Source organism: Impatiens glandulifera, chromosome 4, assembly GCF_907164915.1.
Source record: "Impatiens glandulifera chromosome 4, dImpGla2.1, whole genome shotgun sequence".
In the NCBI taxonomy this organism is placed as follows: Eukaryota; Viridiplantae; Streptophyta; class Magnoliopsida; order Ericales; family Balsaminaceae; genus Impatiens; species Impatiens glandulifera.
Window position 1 is genome coordinate 57609287 of NC_061865.1, and position 18300 is coordinate 57627586.

General features: G+C 29.9%; 4 protein-coding genes across 4 annotated transcripts; all 4 read left to right on the forward strand.

Annotated features, from left to right (window-relative positions):
- Nucleotides 1-367: 367 nt before the first annotated feature.
- Nucleotides 368-1969, forward strand: LOC124935889. The gene has a single exon (XM_047476322.1). The coding sequence runs from the start codon at nucleotides 440-442 to the stop codon at nucleotides 1601-1603; it is 1164 nt and encodes a 387-aa protein (XP_047332278.1). The 5' UTR covers nucleotides 368-439; the 3' UTR covers nucleotides 1604-1969.
- A 3364-nt stretch (nucleotides 1970-5333) lies between these two features.
- Nucleotides 5334-7864, forward strand: LOC124934189 (peptide chain release factor PrfB2, chloroplastic). Its single transcript, XM_047474682.1, has 7 exons — nucleotides 5334-5736; nucleotides 5815-6027; nucleotides 6156-6257; nucleotides 6673-6810; nucleotides 6912-7216; nucleotides 7309-7462; nucleotides 7540-7864. Exons 1-7 carry the CDS (start codon nucleotides 5380-5382, stop codon nucleotides 7672-7674), a joined length of 1404 nt encoding a protein of 467 aa, XP_047330638.1. The 5' UTR covers nucleotides 5334-5379; the 3' UTR covers nucleotides 7675-7864.
- A 1292-nt stretch (nucleotides 7865-9156) lies between these two features.
- On the forward strand, nucleotides 9157-9830 carry LOC124934769 (40S ribosomal protein S16). Its single transcript, XM_047475275.1, has one exon. It carries the CDS (start codon nucleotides 9201-9203, stop codon nucleotides 9636-9638), a length of 438 nt encoding a protein of 145 aa, XP_047331231.1. The 5' UTR covers nucleotides 9157-9200; the 3' UTR covers nucleotides 9639-9830.
- A 6639-nt stretch (nucleotides 9831-16469) lies between these two features.
- On the forward strand, nucleotides 16470-17176 carry LOC124936826 (40S ribosomal protein S16-like). Its single transcript, XM_047477348.1, has one exon. The coding sequence runs from the start codon at nucleotides 16557-16559 to the stop codon at nucleotides 16992-16994; it is 438 nt and encodes a 145-aa protein (XP_047333304.1). The 5' UTR covers nucleotides 16470-16556; the 3' UTR covers nucleotides 16995-17176.
- The last annotated feature ends 1124 nt before the right edge of the window (nucleotides 17177-18300 follow it).

An 18300-nucleotide genomic window follows, 5' to 3' on the forward strand; every position in this document is an offset into this window, starting at 1 on the left:
GGGAAAATGATTTTTTTAAAAGATAATATATATAACTTAAATTTAAGAGTCTTATTTTCAATCTCATCAACATGATTTATTTGTTTGAAGATTTTTGATATATTTGATTGTTCTTCTTTATGAATTGTGAATTTGTATTTTCTAATATCAATATCAATTGTGATGTTATTCTAGATATTTTTGTAAACCGACCTTATAAAAATAGGTTTATCTTCTAATATTAATAACAAAAGTACAATTATATAAGCTGAGAAATTAATTATTTCAATTATCCTTTTATTTCTTTTTTATAATAAAATATTATTAACCTGATATATATATATATATATATATATTGAATATCAGTTAAGCATATTAGGTTATATGATCCATCATCTTCATCACCACCTCTTTCTCTCTCATACTATTTCCCAGATTTCAGAGCTCACGAAGAACAAACATGGAAGATCAGCTCATAACCAAAACAAACAATGAACAAGAAGATGAAGTATCCGTACGCACCAAATCAAACCTCCAATACAACAACACATCTAATGAAGTGTACTTCGACGATGTTGACAGCTCATGCTCAACTCCCTTCGTTAGCGCTCCAACAAGTCCTGACCGTGCTGAATCGGTTAACTTCGGAGGCGGCGGTTTCTTCTACAGTGCTCCGGCTAGTCCAATGCATTTCGTCCTCTGTTCCGTTTCTCCGAAACGGAGTACTCCTCCTTTGTCCGAACCGTCACTCTCCTTTGATTTCGGTTTCTCCGCTAGACACGGAACTACAGTCGATTCAGCATCTGGAGGATCGATGAGTTCCGCCGATGAGTTGTTCTTTAATGGTCAGATCCGGCCAATGAAGCTCTCTAATCATCACAAAACTCTAGCGCCGTTACCTGATCTGGATGAATCTGAAGAACATGGAACAGATCATACAGATGATGGTTCTGTTGGAAGAGGTCGAGATCTGAAATGTAACGATAGATCTTTGAGGCGTAGAGCTAGATCCACTTCTCCTTTAAGAAAATCTTCCTTTCAATGGCTAGACGTTGAGGAAGAGGATGCAGAGAAGACGGAGATAACTGAAACAATCGAAGACAAGAACAACGAATCATCGCCATCGGCATTGGGAGAAACTGAAACTGAAACTACGCCGTCGATGTCAACTTCATCTTCTAGGTCATCATCAACTAATCGGAACTCGAAGAAATGGTTGTTTCTCAAAGATCTACTCCACAGGAGTAAAAGTGAAGGTAGTAGTACTAGTAGTAACAACGGTCAAAGATTCTGGAGCTCCATCTCGTTTTCACCTGTCAAGGACAGAAAAGCTTCAACGCCGTCGCCGTCGCTTCCGCCGGCGGCGGAATCCGGCGGGGAAAAGAAGAAATCAACGAAGAAGGTGGTAATGAATGGTGTTGCAGGAAAGAGTAGGAGTAGAGGAGTACCAATGTCGGCACATGAACTTCATTACAAGGCAAGTAGGGCACAGACTGAAGAGATGAGGAAGAAGACATTCTTACCGTACAAGCAAGGAGTGTTGGGTTGTTTGGGATTTAGTTCGAAAAGCTATGGAGCCATGAATGGGTTTGCTAGAGCTCTGAATCCAGTTTCATCCAGGTAAGAAATCAGATCAGGAAATGGTAATAATCAATCAAACATCTCTGAACATCTTCTTCTTCTTCTTCATATCCCATCAGGAACTGTATAGATGATGATGATTGCTATTTTTGTTTGTTTTATAATTTGTTTTGTTCCATATATCATCTATTATCTGTATGTTGATATCTGCAATTGAATTGAATTGGGACCCGCCTTCCATTCCTGAGTTTGGGAAAAGGGACCTCAGTTTATTAGTTCCACATTTATGTGTATTATTTATGAACCCTAATTGTTTCTTTCTTGAAAGAGGTGTCCCCAGTCCCCACCACCATTCAATACTGTCCTTGTACAATAATAAACTTTGTGATTAAATTATGTCAAGACCTCTTCTTGCCAGGGCTTATTCAAACAAAAGACTTTGATTCCATTCTTACAGTCTGGAACAGATTAGGGTTACCACTTTAAATTAGCCCTAATTTTAAAATAGGGTTCAAACTTTAAATATCTAAATAATAAATCAAAAAATTATTATATATATATATATATATATTAAAATGGTTATATTAAAAATGATAAAACTAGTTTATTCATGGAAAAAAATCACGTTATTTTTCGATCTATTTCACCGGTATATCAAAACAAATTATATAAAACATTATAATAATAACATGAATGATACGCATTGGACGTCTATAATCATTAAAAGATAGATCACATATTTTGCTCTTTTTTAGATTTAAAAAAGAACTAACATGACACCCCACCGTTATAGTCTCGTTTAAACTTAAAGTTTTTTCAGATAAAATTGAATCCGCGACTTTTTGGTCTCTTAAACCAACTCTTACCACTAGACTACTTTGATGGGATTAGTATGTTTGACTTGATTCAAACTTACATGGAACCTAAAAGATAATTGAAACTGGCGAAATTGGATAGTCAACTTTAGAGCAAGAAATCGTTAGCCACACTAATTAGCGTCGACCAGCTTTGCGATGCAGACGAACACGAAGAAGAACGCGAGCAATGAAAATGTAAAAGAGCTAATTGAGTTCGAACGAAGTGAGAAGATCGAAAAGACGCTGGATCATAGGGTTCAGGTCGATATCATCTCGAATGAGATGTCAGAGGGAGAAACTATTTCAAGCTTTTGAGAGCGAAAAAAGCTTTGATGTACTTCATAGTTGGGTTGTACCTTCCTACCCCTCTGACCAAATCGAAAAAAGTTAGGAGCGTAGCCCCAGCCAACCCGAGCTACTTTGGTCAGTGTAAACTTCTGAAATGAGCGAGATGAAAGAGATCTAAACTAGAGTGGAGGGAGAACTCAGAAACCTTCTTAACACTATTGTTGTCATCTCCTTTACTTGAACCGCGCCATTTTTTTTAACATATCCTAATTCTCCTATTTAGCAAGCTGCTACTATGACCATCTCTACTCTTCTCTTCAATCTCGGGATACCACCGGTTAGATAGTCAAATGGGTTCAACTCATCTGAAGAGTGAATTGACCCGAGACACTAACACTCAGATTTGTTCTTACCAGGAACCTCTTTCTTATCTTGAAGCTGACTGCGGAAAAGTTGCTCTTTCATTCATTATGTTATCTAGGGCTTTGCTCATGCCCCTATCTTCATTTGAGTTAATGCCTATTAGTTGTGCTATTTGCTTCTCTCCTCTCTCTTTGTTCGGTTTCTCTCCTCTCCCTCGGTTATCAAGCTTTTGAGAGTGAAAAGAAGATTGACGCAACATTATTCATTTTCCTCTTTTTGTTTCCACGCTACAACTAATTCTCCACTGTAGACGCTGGATGAGACTAAAGTTGAACATCCAATCTCGCTAGTTTCAATTACTTTTTTGGTCTCGACAAATAGATTCAATGCTAGCTCTCAGTGGTGATATTAAGTATTCACATTCTTATCTTAAGTCTTCCCTTCCTAAACAAGTCTTTCGAATCCAGGATTGATTTTGTGGGTAAGAAATGTATATATACAGTAATAGAAGCAAATCTCCTATTGAATTTGGGTTGAATGGGAGTTCTCTTTATTTTTATTTTTTTCTCTTTTCACTTTTTAGTTTCCTAATATGTGTTTAAGAAGTCCATGCAACATCCAGATCACAAACTTCAACCGTGCTTGTCGCTTCTGGCCGCTTTATTTCATCACCCTAAATCTTAGTCAGCACCGACAACAATCTCTTTCTTCTTAGCGGTTGGGCCGGTTTTGAAGCAAGCTACTTGTTGCTTATCTCGCCCATTACTTATTATTAGTAAGATAGGTTGCTCCTTTCCCGTTTACTCTTCGTTTAATTAATACCCACATAGCGGTATTTAATTACATCGATCTGAAACATCTAGTCCACTCAATTGCATCAACCCTTCCTTTGGGTGAGCATACGCTTCTTGGATTGTCTTCTACCCAATGCTTTATCCCCATTTTTTTTGTTCACATTGGTTTACCTTGATCACAGGTCGACCCCATGGCAGGAAGAAAAGACGATTTTGTGTTATACTCTAGTGATCGATCCATACCTTTTTTACCTATGCCTATATTAATATCTTCCAGTTGTGGATCCGAAGCGAGTATGAATCGAAAATTGAAAAAATATCAATATGGTATAAAATGTGAAGTGGATCCCTCAATCGATGTTACACATGAATCTTACTCAAATCTATACATTGAGCTGAATCTTTAGAAGTGAGAACAATGGACATAGTGTATCACTCTATAGTAGGTACTTCTAGGCCCCTTCTCGGCTAAAGTTTAAAAACGAACTCGAGTGATAACGTTTTTTTTCCAATAAGATAGTTCAACCGAAAGCAATTAAAATAGTAACCCAATATACTAAATGAATCTCAGTTATACTTCACAAAAGAATATATTTTATTTAAATTAATATACTTCAATATCCCAATTAATATTTTAACAATTTACAATAACTTAAGTCTACTTCAACCTGAATTATTTGAATTTAACATTAAATAATTTATTATTCAATTACATAATTTTACTATATCTTTTCCTCCTTAATATTTATTTTTTATGCAGATTACAGTTTACACATATTTTAATAATATATTTGAACAAAATTAGTTCGAGTAACTTAATTATCCAAAATAATTCAAAATCAAACCAAATATTTTTAAAATAATATGCAGCTTATTAATAATCCAATATCTAACCAAGCCTAAACACATACCTTGGCCCTTCTCTAAAATCAAAGAGAAAAATAAATTTTCAAAGTAAAATGTCAATAATTGTGTAAAAATATTTAGACGAGATAATCTTTTAAAACATAACTTAACTATATATATATTAACATTTTTTTTTCGAATTGAAGCGTTTTCAAATAGATATATTATAAAAGGCCAAACAATAATGATAAGCTCATATTTGAATATTAATAGTCACTTAAAACTTTTAACATAAATAATTTGTCCGGAAAAGAGAAACGATTTCTTTTTTTAATTAATAAAATATTTGACGCTAAATAATTCTTATATATATATTTTTTAAATTACTAAAATTGTTAAATTTCCTATCTAGTATAAGATGGTGCATTTCAAAGCTTGAGGCTTAAGTGTACAAAAATTTGTCAAGTTCAACCCTAATTTGTAATTGTGCATGTTATCAAAATAAAAATAGTTTTGAGGATCTCTTTATAAATTCAATTACTTAATAGGCTTATTTATAAATAGTTTAAAATTCCAGACCTAATAACAATAATTTTCTCTCCCTCTTCTTTCTAAACATCATAAACCCTACAATGATAGTTCTTAGTAATGAAATCAATCTTTGAAGAAAGATGTCATCTTTGATATTGAGAAGATCATCTCATCTTGTTATAAAATCAACCCTAAAACGAAATCTCTTCACTCCCCTCAATTCCTTTACCAAAGACGCTCAATTTCACCGCTCCCGATTCTCAAATCTCATTAACTCGAATTTATCATCTGCGATTCATTCAAGTACTATCATCAATAAAGGATGTTACCGTTCGTTTACTTCTCAGCCCGCCTTCGAAGCCGCTACAATCGATGGACTAACAGTCGAAGGTATAATCGCCAATCAATGGCCAATACTTGACGAGAGTGAAAACGATTGGAAAAGCCATGCTTCAGCGATCGCTCAATCCATTCATCTAATCAAGAAACGGATGCAGGTATATGTTAAATGCTCAGTCTTTTGTTTGTAACTTGAATTTCAGTTTTTCTGAGATGTTTCATTGAATTGGATGTAGTGGAAGACATTGATCGTTAGAATTCAGATGTTATCAGCTCAATTAGATAAACCAGATCTTTGGGATGACCCTGTTCGAGCTGGGAAGATAAGTAGAGAACATGGTTCACTTATGAGCAAAATGAAAGAGGTGAAATCTTTTGAACAAGAGCTGTTAGAACAGATTGACATGATTAAGCTTGCCCGAGAGGAGAATGATTCGGATTTGGAATCGGTGGGCTCTTATTTGTTTCTTCTCTAGGCATGTGCTTATTTATTTTTGTACTATCAGTTTAATGTTTATGTTCTTGGTGAATGGAATCCATTTGCTGATGCTAATGTGGAGATGGGTTTGATGTATAGGAAGCATTGAAGGCTTTACTCGATATGAGAAGATACTCATTGGAGAAAGAACTTGAGGCTTTATTGGCTGGAGATCAAGATCCTTGTTCATGTTTTATAGAGGTAATTTTATACATTGAACTGAAATCTATTGGATTGTCATTTATATGAATATTGAGGTTTGTTTTCCATAGTCTACTTATGAAATTGTATAAAAAATCATAGTCAGTTTTTCAATGAGACCCTGCTGCAAAAACAAACCCAATGCTAAATGAAATCAATGGACTTATGGGTGAGCTAACCGCCAACCTACCCTACCCGATCCTATCTGAATCGAAAAACATCTGATTCACAGGATATAGGATATTGATATACAATAAATCAAACTATTAGTGTCTAATATAGGTCTAGACAAATTTGGATGATGATTTTGTGTAATTATTGAATTTGTTTGTGTTATGATGGAATTTGATTTCGCTTAATTAATTATTTGAAGTTATTTATAAACATGTTTGTATTTTTCTGTTTTTGTATATAGGTTCAAGCTGGAGCAGGAGGCACTGAAAGTATGGATTGGGCTTCAATGGTCATGAAAATGTATAAGATGTGGGCTCAACGCCGTGGATATGGAGTGACGGTTGTGGATGAGATGCCTGGAGACATAGCGGGAATAAAGGTTGATTTTTTTTTGTTTTCTTTTGTTATCTCTGTAACATGTTTATTTTGATTTTGTAATAATGCTAGTTTATTGCGCTTATAATCTTATTATACCCGCAGAGAGCAACCATCAAACTAGATGGGAAATACGCATTTGGTTATGCAAAAGCAGAGGTGGGAGTGCATAGGCTCGTTCGTATTTCTCCATTTGATAACGCCAAAAGGAGGCATACTTCATTCGCGGCCGTGGCTGTAATACCAATCCTTGGAGATGCATCTTCTCAAGTTCAAATCAACGAATCTGATCTCAAAATCGAACGGTATCGATCGGGTGGTCCCGGTGGCCAGCACGCTAACACGACCGACAGTGCTGTGAGAATAACCCACGTTCCCTCCGGCATTACTGCGTGCAGTCAAAATCAAAGGTTTCAGTTTTTCTTTTTTCAGCCATAGAAAAAAAAAACAGTTGATGTTCCTCTTCAATATAACTAACCTTGTCTTTTGTTTAACCAAACAGGTCACAACATCAGAATAAGGCTTCTGCAATGGCTGTTCTTCAAGCGCGTTTAGACCAGCTGGAGATGACCCGTCAAGCTCAGATGAATGCCCAACATACACAGTCTCTTACGGAGATCAGTTGGGGCAATCAGATTCGCACTTACGTGCTTCATGTAAGAGGATTATGAATGGTTTATATATCTTCTTTTACAATGACTGCTCATTATTTATCGTTTGTTTGTTCTTTCAGCCTTATCGGATGGTTAAGGATCTTCGGACGAACTACGAAGTATCGGATCCAGATTCTGTTCTAGATGGAGATATAGATAGCTTTATCTTGAGTTTTCTTTCATCTTCATTGGATAAGGAGGATGTTGGATTCTGATCAAGACTCTTTATTTAGGATTAGCAACTTTTGAGATTATTTTGTGTCATATTATTCCAATCTATGCAAGCCAAAAATCCTTGGTACTAACAAAATAAAAAAACACTGACTATCTGGATTTATACAATTTGTAATCTGCTTTACACTATGTTATCTCATTTGGATCTATATCTATGTTAGACATATGATACAAAAATAATTTTCAAATGAGGCTTGGACCAACTATGTTTGGAGGTTGGATCCTGTCTTCTTCTTTTTTTATAATTATTCCACTTTTACCCTCAGTGCTATGTTAAATAAAAAAACTAGTTTTGTTTTTTCTTTATTTATCCACTTTTTGATGCTCTCCACTTAAGTTTAGGTATATAGATTTTGAACAAAAATATATATCAAGATCACCAATTTTGATTTAATAAATGAGGTTGTGCTAGTTTTTTTTTTTTAAATAAACGCCAAAATAGTAATAATTAACTCTTCAACACTTATAATTCTCTCCCCAATTTTACTTATAGTTGATTGGGATGGAATATGTATGATATTTATATCTCGGTCTAGATTTTTGTCCTGAAACATTTATAAACACGATAAAATATATAATATTAAAAAATATATATTTATCTAACTTTATTAAATATTGTTTTTTCTTTATAAATATGATATAACTGTGTTCGAAACCAAACATAAATGGTAGTAAAATAAATTTTCGAAATAAAATGAGAGGGAATGATTATTATTTTCTCCGTCCATATCCGTCTCATTATCATCCCTAATTATCTAGGTGAAATAAATTGTTTTTTGATGATGTCCATTTTTTTAATTTGTTTAAATGTGGAATCCTTATTGGATTGACGCCGCAAATTAGATGATTTCGAATAAATTCCTTAAGCGAAAGCGGACGAGGGAATTTTATCGGGCGAACTGAGATGCTAGAACCAAATTCCAAGACTAGAACTCAACTTCCTAGGACTGCCCACTCAAAGCCTGCCCTATTTCTCACAACTAACAAGGAGCCTTGCGTTAGACACGGATAGAACAGAAAGGCTTAACTCAAAACTTGAAAGAGAGCTTGATGTAGGAAATTGTTCAGGTCCTGACATTAATAAGTTAGCAGTTAGGAGGTAATTTTTTTTTTTTGTTTCTTCGAGCTAATTTGTTTGTTTTATATTAATGAAATATAACTTAGAACAAAAATGAAATATATATATTTCAAATAAATTACATGACCAAAGATTGAATAATATAATGGTTAGTTATATTCTAGGGAGAAAATTATATTCCATTGAAATTTCAGGGACCCAAATATCGATTATCTCATGTTAATATAAAATAAACAAAATGTTTAATGGGCTGGACTTTGATTGTTTGGGCTGGGTCCTTCAGACTGTAATCAATCAAAACCCTAATCCATTACCAAATATATTCTTTGTCTCTCCCAATTCTTTCTTTTAATTGAAACCTAAAGGGGCTAGGTTTCAATTATATATATATATATACAGAGAGAGTTTGAAGATCAAGTTTCTCTGAAAATGGCGACTCCAGCAGTTGAATCCGTTCAATGTTTCGGCCGCAAGAAGACTGCAGTAGCAGTCACTCACTGTAAGCGCGGTCGCGGATTGATCAAGATCAATGGCTCCCCTATCGAGCTTATTGAGCCAGAGATCCTCCGTTACAAGGCTTACGAGCCCGTGCTCCTTCTCGGCCGTCACCGATTCGCCGGCGTCGACATGCGCATTCGCGTCAAAGGAGGTGGTCACACATCTCAGATCTACGCCATCCGTCAGAGCATCGCCAAAGCTCTTGTTGCTTTCTACCAGAAGTTCGTTGACGAGCAGGCGAAGAAGGAGATTAAGGATATTCTGATGAGGTATGATCGTACTCTTCTTGTTGCTGATCCTAGGCGTTGTGAGCCTAAGAAGTTTGGTGGTCGTGGTGCTCGTTCTAGATTCCAGAAGTCTTACCGTTAAGAATCCGAATGTGGGGGATTATGTTCTTATCTTTTCATTGAAGAAGTATGTTTCAATTTTTAATCTTTTCTTAGACCTTATTTTTATATACTAGTTGTTGGATCATGGTTTTGGAAATATTAATCTCATTATTTTCTGTTGAATGTGAACTTCTTCAGTTTGGTTGAATACATTTTGTTTGGTTTTCATTGATTTGAATTAGCTTCTATATTCAATTATGATTGCTTTATCATATGTTTAAAAGAAGCTGATGATATGGTCTTTCCTTGGCTGAATCTTCAATCCTGTTTAATGAACACTAATTTATTACAAATTCAAATAAGAAGAGTACAAAAGGTATAGTTGGTTATTTAAAGGCTTGAACATTCTCGTTTCCTCTCTATGATTTGGAATTGGTGTAATTCATGCTATCCTTCTAAGTTGAATAAGATGATGATCTTGATTTCCTATTTAAGTTCATATAACCTTGAAATTCATTTTCAATGATGTTTGACATATGATTTTAGGGTTTTTCGTGGATAACGAAACCTTGTATTAGGTTATCATATTAAAAATGTAACATGATAGGCCAAGATGTTTGAAGCTAAGGTGAATTTGTATTCATTTTTTGAATCCTTATGCATAACACCATTTTTTGGTTGAACTACTGCTAATGAGAGTCCAAGATGTTTGAGGTTAAGGTGAAATTTAGTATTTACTTTGTTTCCTTAGAATATTCAATAGGTGAAAGGATGATTTTTTGTTTAAATCCAGCTCTAATTTAGTGTCTTGTCCTTGATTTCTAACCAAGTAAGCCTGAATGCAGCTTCAACACTGTCAATGCTCCAACAATGAACTATTTGGATATGGTATCTTAATAAATTTGTAGTTGTTGTTGGGTTTTAGGGTTTCACTATTAACTTATAAATTTATTTTGCGAAATGATTATATTTTCATTTGGTTTAAAAATGTTGATGGCTATGTGATTGAGATTACAATATCAATTGAATAAATAAATGCATTTTGGTTTGGTATTTAAAATATGGTTGGTGTGTTTGCTGTTCTGATCTAAATAGGATAGTTTAATTAGCAAAAAACATATTTCATGGAAATGTTTACAGACCTGCAAACATGCATTTTCATTCTCTCCAGAATGGTCCAACATGCGAATTCCATTCCAAGAGTTCATTGTTGGGATGGTAATTAAAGCATGTCTATTCTGAAATTCTTTTTCCGTCTCAGCTTTGTATTTTCGTTTGGCTCCTTATCATACCACTCATCACATTTATAATTTTGAGCGACATTTCTTCTACTATATCCTTACATATTGTCTACATGGATTCCTGCTCTCAACTATCATTGTAGTTATTTGTTCTGGAGACACTTCTTTAAGGAACTACTTTAAGCATTTACAAGAAATTGGGGGACAAGATGTTGCCATAAATGGTGCTCCTGTTGCAAGAAGGCCTCCTATGCAAGCTATCTTAGGATGAAAATGAACCAGCTCGCCTCGAGGCTAATGTGGAACATATATTTGATGGTATGGATGATGCCATTTTAGGAATTTAGTGGCCTTTCTACCTCATGTTTGAAAGTGTTTTCACTGCAAGTCTACTAAGTACTATGTTATCAATTTTTTCTGTTTTTTTTGGTATTCTTTAGCACCTGCATTTGGTTGTCAACATCTTTATAAATTTGATCACCTTATGCTATATGTTGTTTGTGTTTTGATACTATGATATCTTAGTATTGTTTTTAGGCCTTGTTTGATCTTTGGGTTATTGGGGTTTTATCCAAGTTTTATCCCAAATAACCTTGTTTGATGAAATTAGGAAAAATCCAGTTTTTTAATTTTTATTGCCAAAAATACCCCAACTTCTCTCCTCCCCTCTCTCAATACATTTTAAAAATATATTAATTTATATTTAAATAAAATTTAAAATATAATATAATAAAATAAATATTAAAAATTATAAATATATTAATATTAATTTTTATTAATACATCATTTAAAATTTAAATGAATACTAATTTTATAACTATAATTTAAATATTATATAAGATAATAATTTTATTTATATTGTGTATTTATTTTTATTTAATATAATAACATAAAATTTTAAATGAAATAAATTTTATAATATAATAACCAAAAATTAAACAAATCTAATATTTATTTAGAAAGATAATTTAAAATTAGTTTATACCCAAAAAAAATAATAATTTTTTTTATAAATATTTAATTTAAATGAGATATATTTATAAATTAATTAATATTTTTTATTTAAATATATTTAACTTTATTTTTTAGTATAAAATTTTAATTTTAAATGGTATATTAGATAATATAGTTGGTTAGAATTTTATTTATATTTAGAATTTATTTTTATTTAATATAATTGTTTTAAATGAAATAATTTATTAATTTAAATTATATGAAAATAAATTTTATAATGTAATAAAATAAATATAAAATATATATATTAATATATATATATTAATATTATTTTTTAATAATATAAAATAAAATATTTAATTAAATGATAATTTTGGTATTTTAATTTATAAAATAATTGATTTGATTTATGATGTGATAGTTGGGTTTTGGGGTTTTATCCCAATAAAACAAAGATCAAACGAGGACTTAGAGTTATGTTTTATAATTTAGTTATCCTTCTCTAAGGTGATTGTGATTTATTAAAAATTATTCAAAAAAAAATGAAAAGAAAGAAATAATATTTAAAATGTTAAAATAAATAAATCAGTAAAATAATCAAGTCCAAGTGTTGCTATTAAACTTGGCTATACAGTTACAAAATTATATTCACTAAAAACTTTTAAAAAATAAAAATAAAATTAATTCTAATATTTATTATATACAACTTTTATATTTATTTATTAAGTAATAATACTATAATTTGAGTGTCCTAAAGTATTTAATCAAATAAACTATACTATATTTATACAATTTAAATAAAAATCAATATATATTAATATATATATATATATATTTATTTATTTATTTTTGATCAACTATAACCCCAACTTTGTGCGGCATGAGACTAACGGTGCATTTTTGTCTTATGTGTGCTAATATTGTGAGTTTGTAATTTATATTAACACTTTTTTTTTATATCAAATAATTATGTTATATATTTTTATTACTTAGTTAAAATATGTTTATACACTTTATTAATCATTTTTTTAAAACCTATTAAAATATAGTGTAATTCTATTAACTTATATACTTAACTAAAAATCTCTAATAGCTTTTATGATTTTGCTTTTAGATTAATTTTATTTATTTTTTTAATTTTTTTTATCAATATATGTCATGCTTCAGAAGATGGTCAAATCTCCATAAGCTTGTTTCTATCATATTTGGTATTATCGCTCTTCTTAAAATTTATTTTAATATTTTTAAAAATAAAAATATTAATTTGTATAATTATTTAGATATATATTATTAAATATTTACATATTGTATCTTTTTTAACATCATATCATACATCAAATAGTTTAAAATACATTTTTTATTTTTAAGAGTAAATATATATATATATATATATATATATATAATTTATATATTTTATATAAAATATTTATTAATTTATAATTTAGAAAGATTAATATAATAACTAACATTTTTTATTATATGTATTTTTAATTGGAAATATTTATATAATTAAATAATAATGTAAAAATTTGTTTTATTATATTTTTTAAATTATTTATTAATTTATAATCACAGAATTATTAATATTAAAAATTATATAAAATATTTTTTTTTATTATAAAGTGTCTAAAATATAAATTATAAATTAAATATTTGTAAAAATTGTATAATATACATAAACATTTATTTTAACTCATATATATAAATATATTTAAATTTGCAATATAATATATTATTTAATTAAAATATAAATGTATTTCATAATAAAACTTAAATTAACTAAATAAATATTTATTTTATTTAAATGATAAATATTTATTTAAATTATATTATTATATATATTAATATTTTTTTTTTAATTTTAAATTTTAAATTAATAAATATGTTTAAATTGTAAAAATTAAACATACATATAATTTTAATTTTAAATTATTTATATAACTGAAAAAATAATTAATAAAAAATAATTTAAATTTTAATTAATATAAAATAATTAAATTTATAATTAATATTTAAATAGTTTTTCAATCTCGATAAATTCACAAATAATTATAAGAACTTGTTCCGATAACACTCGATAAATATAATAAGATTATTATTATTTTTAAGAAATTGAGATAGATCACTCAATATAATCATTTAAGATTCCTATTTAAAATATTTTTAAGTTTTGATTTTTGTATTAATTTATTAAATTAAAAAGAAAATTAAAATACATACAAGTTTCTTAATTAATAAAAGTATATAGTTTATGTAATTAAAACATTGACTTTAACATACCTAATTGTAAAATTTACCACATAAAGTTATATAACAAAAAAAAAATATGAATATATAACCAGCTAAAGTTATTAACATTAGATAGTAAGATTATTTAAGTTACTGATTTTTGTTAGGAATAATTAATTAACTAATTTATTTTTAATAAATAATAATTTTTTTTTTATCTATTTCTTAAAAGTAATAAATTTAAAAACAAAAAATATCTAAGTAAAATAAAAAATAAAAATTTGAATGATTAATGTTAATAATTATTTCCATAAATATTCATTTTTAGCATAAAGAATTCAAAGTTTTCATTTTAGTTCTTAATTTATTAGAGATAATTCCAAATCAATAAAAATGAAATTAGGAATGGTAATAGACTAGGTTTTGTTCCTTTCTACTTTTTCTAAATTTTTTTACTTCTCATCTCTTTTTGTTTCATTTCAAAAAATATCTTGAAACACCCATTCTATCATGATGTTTTAAGAAAAATAATAAATTTCTATGATTAAATTATATACAAAATATTTTATATAATATATATTAAAATTTATATTATTATAAAAAATAAACAAATATATTAGTGAGGTTATATATTTAGGCGAGGAACAAATACTTTGCCCATTTCTAATCAAACCTGAAAAAAACTAACTTAATAAACAACTTTAAAAGAATATCACGAGACATTTGTCATAGAAAATACGAGAATAAAAGCTATATTTACTAACAAAATTCATAAAACTAACATCTTTAGCTCCTACTTAAATACTCAAGAAAACTCACAAAACTCAAAGAAAATAACCTCTTTTAGTCTATGGAGAGTATTAAGCACAATTTTTATGTATTTTTAATTATATATATATATATATAATATATATATATATATAAATATATATATATATATATATAATATATATATATATATATATATATATATATATATATATAATATATATATATATAATATATATATATATATATATATATATAATATATCGAATAATGACACTAAATTAAGTTTATTTGGTTTGTTTTCTAGATATTATTATCATTATAGTTAGTATAAATTTTGTAAAATTTCAGCCCTGATAGATTTTAAACCTAGCTCCGTCCTTGCTTTAGCGGGTTTTTATTAGATTATGTAACCAACAAATCCAATCTCAAAATCGAACTGCATCAATGGGGTGAGTCGAATCCTGTGAAGTGTGACTAGCACGCTAACACGACTGACAATGCTGTGAGAAAAACCCATGTTCCCTTAGGAATTACTACCTCTAATCAAAATCTAAGGTTTCGGTTTTTCCTTTTTCACCCAAACAAACAAAAAACAGTACGATGTTCCTCTTCAATATAACAACCTTGTGTTCTGGTTCTTGTTTATTGTTTGTTCTTCAAGTGCGTTACAATTACAATTGAATTTGATGGAATTTATGTCTAGTGGAATCCATATTTGATCAGTATCTCTTTGGGTCTAAGGAACGACCATCTTTGGTCTTGTAAGGTGCATTGAATTGTTGTTATAACCAATGATCCAATCTTGTAACCTAATAAAGAAAACATAAAAAAATTGCAAAAAATCTATGCTCTTTTCACACCTAAGAAGCAAGTAGTCTCAATCTCCACATTATAAAAGTCTTAATAGAAAATATATGTTTAACAAGTTTATCCCAAGTTTATCCCAAGCAACCCAGTGTATATTATGTTGGCTATTATGATTCCACAAAAAAATAGGCATTTTTGAGTTGAGTTTCTGGCAAATATATTTCTGGTATCATGAAATTAGTCATAATATAACCGGGAATTGATTGAATAATACTTTTAATAAGCACTTTTTAAATCGTTTTATAGATGAAGTTGCAAAGAATAATGGGTCGAAAATGACTAACCTCACATGGTGTTGCAATCTTTGGAATTAAAGAGATAATGGTGCAATTCATTTCAAGTTCATCTCATCACTAATCAATTTTGAGATGCTCTCAGTAAGGGGTATATATTTCCTCTAGTTTCACTTTTGAAGATACTTAAAAACGATGGAGATAACAATAAAACGAACAATGTCCAAACAATACGATAATTATTAGATATTCTAATTTCATGGCACCTCTCTTCAATAATGTTGACTATGTGAACTAAATGGGATTTAACGAAATATAGTTTCAACAAAATAAAAAATGTAATATTTCAAATAATTTAAATGGAAAATATTGAATAATATCTTGGTTCGTTATATTCTAGGGAGAAAATTCTATTCCAATGAAAGTTCATGGACCCAAATATCGATTATCTCATGTTAATATAAAATAAACAAAATGTTTAATGGGCCGGACTGTTATATTTTGGGCCGGGCACTTCAGACTTGTTATAAATCTTAACCCTAATACATTACCACATATATATTCTCGTCTCTTCCAATTTCTTCTATTTACTGAAATCAACCGGCGGCTAGGGTTTCGTTAGTGAGAGAGAGAGAGAGAGGTGAAGAACAAGTTTCTCTGAAAATGGCGACTCCAGCAGTTGAATCCGTTCAATGTTTCGGCCGCAAGAAGACTGCAGTAGCAGTCACTCACTGTAAGCGCGGTCGCGGATTGATCAAGATCAATGGCTGCCCTATCGAGCTTATTGAGCCAGAGATCCTCCGTTACAAGGCCTACGAGCCCGTGCTCCTTCTCGGCCGTCACCGATTCGCCGGCGTCGACATGCGCATTCGCGTCAAAGGAGGAGGTCACACTTCTCAGATCTACGCCATCCGTCAGAGCATCGCCAAAGCTCTAGTTGCTTTCTACCAGAAGTTCGTCGACGAGCAGGCGAAGAAAGAGATTAAGGACATCCTTATGAGGTACGATCGTACTCTTCTTGTTGCTGATCCTAGGCGTTGCGAGCCTAAGAAGTTTGGAGGTCGTGGTGCTCGATCTAGATTCCAGAAGTCTTACCGTTAAGAACGCCGACTACGGTATTCCTATCTTTTGCAGAAGTATGTTTCAATTCGTAATCGTTTTCGTAGACTTTATTATATACTAGTTGTTGGATTGATCATGGTTTTGGATCTATTAATCTTATTATTTTCCGTTGAATGTGAACTGTTTCAGTTTGGTTGAATACATTTGGTTTGATTTTCATTTAGATGATTTTGTTTCTTAATTCTATCTGTTTCTTTGAGTTATATTATCAATGATGTTTGCTTGATCACATGTTTAATTACATTGATGATTTGTAGGATCTATGCTATAGAATATTTCTGGTAAATCTTGATGTTTACTCTGTTTATGGTATTTTTCAGCTGAATCTTCAATCTTGTTTGATGAAGATTTTGATATATTGATTATCATATGAATTAAATGATTCATGGCTAGGATTTATCTAGTGAAGTATACTAAATTCAAATTTATCCAATTTTATTGTTGATTGTTAGTTACCACTTTCATGGGTTCGGCTATAAAATGATGTTTTTATTATAAAGATTGATCATTTATTGAAATAATTTTCTTACAAATAAAGTGTTCATATCAAGTTGTATTGATCTAATCTATACCAAACCCTTATATTCTAATTGTAAGACCATTCAAATAATAAAAAGTAATATTTTCAAAAATTTCATTTTAAACTTAACAAAGTAAATTAGTGGTTGTGTTTATTTAGGACAAAATGTGATAATGTTGTTTTTTCACAGCACTTATTTGTTAGTCTTCCCAAACGTTGTAGTTTTTAATAACAAAATTCTCATCTCAAAATGTTTTTTATATCTATTAAATTAGTTTTTTCCTATATTTTGCTTGAATTTTGTTGGGATATATGTATAAAAAAATATTTCATTAATTCATTATAAACTTCTCCTGCCCCATACTATGGTGTGATCTGATCCTGTTCTGTTTTCCTTAATATCTAAAGACATCTGATCTATTACAACCTTTGTTTTCTTTATTTTTTAATTATATTTTCCACATATTTTGCAATGCAGAGTTGAAATTACTCACCACGTTATATATTAACAAATTTTTATTTTCATTATTTATTTAAAAATATATTAATGTATAACAAAAAATGATAAATCTAGTTTATTATACTAGAGTAGAATTGAGTTATTCGTATAAATCAATCGGTTAGAATGATATGGAAATAAGAAAAAAAAGCACATTACAGAGAAATTCAATTAATCATGGAATAGTTAATTTTTTTTTTTTTTTTGTTAGGTTAGCCCTTTAAATCTTAACTTTTCAGGAACTATCTAAATTTTGGGTATTACCA

Coding starts and splice junctions, on each gene's coding strand:
- LOC124934769 (XM_047475275.1), top strand. CDS start 9,201: ATGGCGACTCCAGCAGTTGAATCCGTTCAATGTTTCGGCCGCAAGAAG.
- LOC124934189 (XM_047474682.1), top strand. CDS start 5,380: ATGTCATCTTTGATATTGAGAAGATCATCTCATCTTGTTATAAAATCA. Junction 5,737..5,814: donor TAATCAAGAAACGGATGCAG/GTATATGTTAAA, acceptor AATTGGATGTAG/TGGAAGACATTGATCGTTAG. Junction 6,258..6,672: donor CTTGTTCATGTTTTATAGAG/GTAATTTTATAC, acceptor TTTTGTATATAG/GTTCAAGCTGGAGCAGGAGG.
- LOC124936826 (XM_047477348.1), top strand. CDS start 16,557: ATGGCGACTCCAGCAGTTGAATCCGTTCAATGTTTCGGCCGCAAGAAG.
- LOC124935889 (XM_047476322.1), top strand. CDS start 440: ATGGAAGATCAGCTCATAACCAAAACAAACAATGAACAAGAAGATGAA.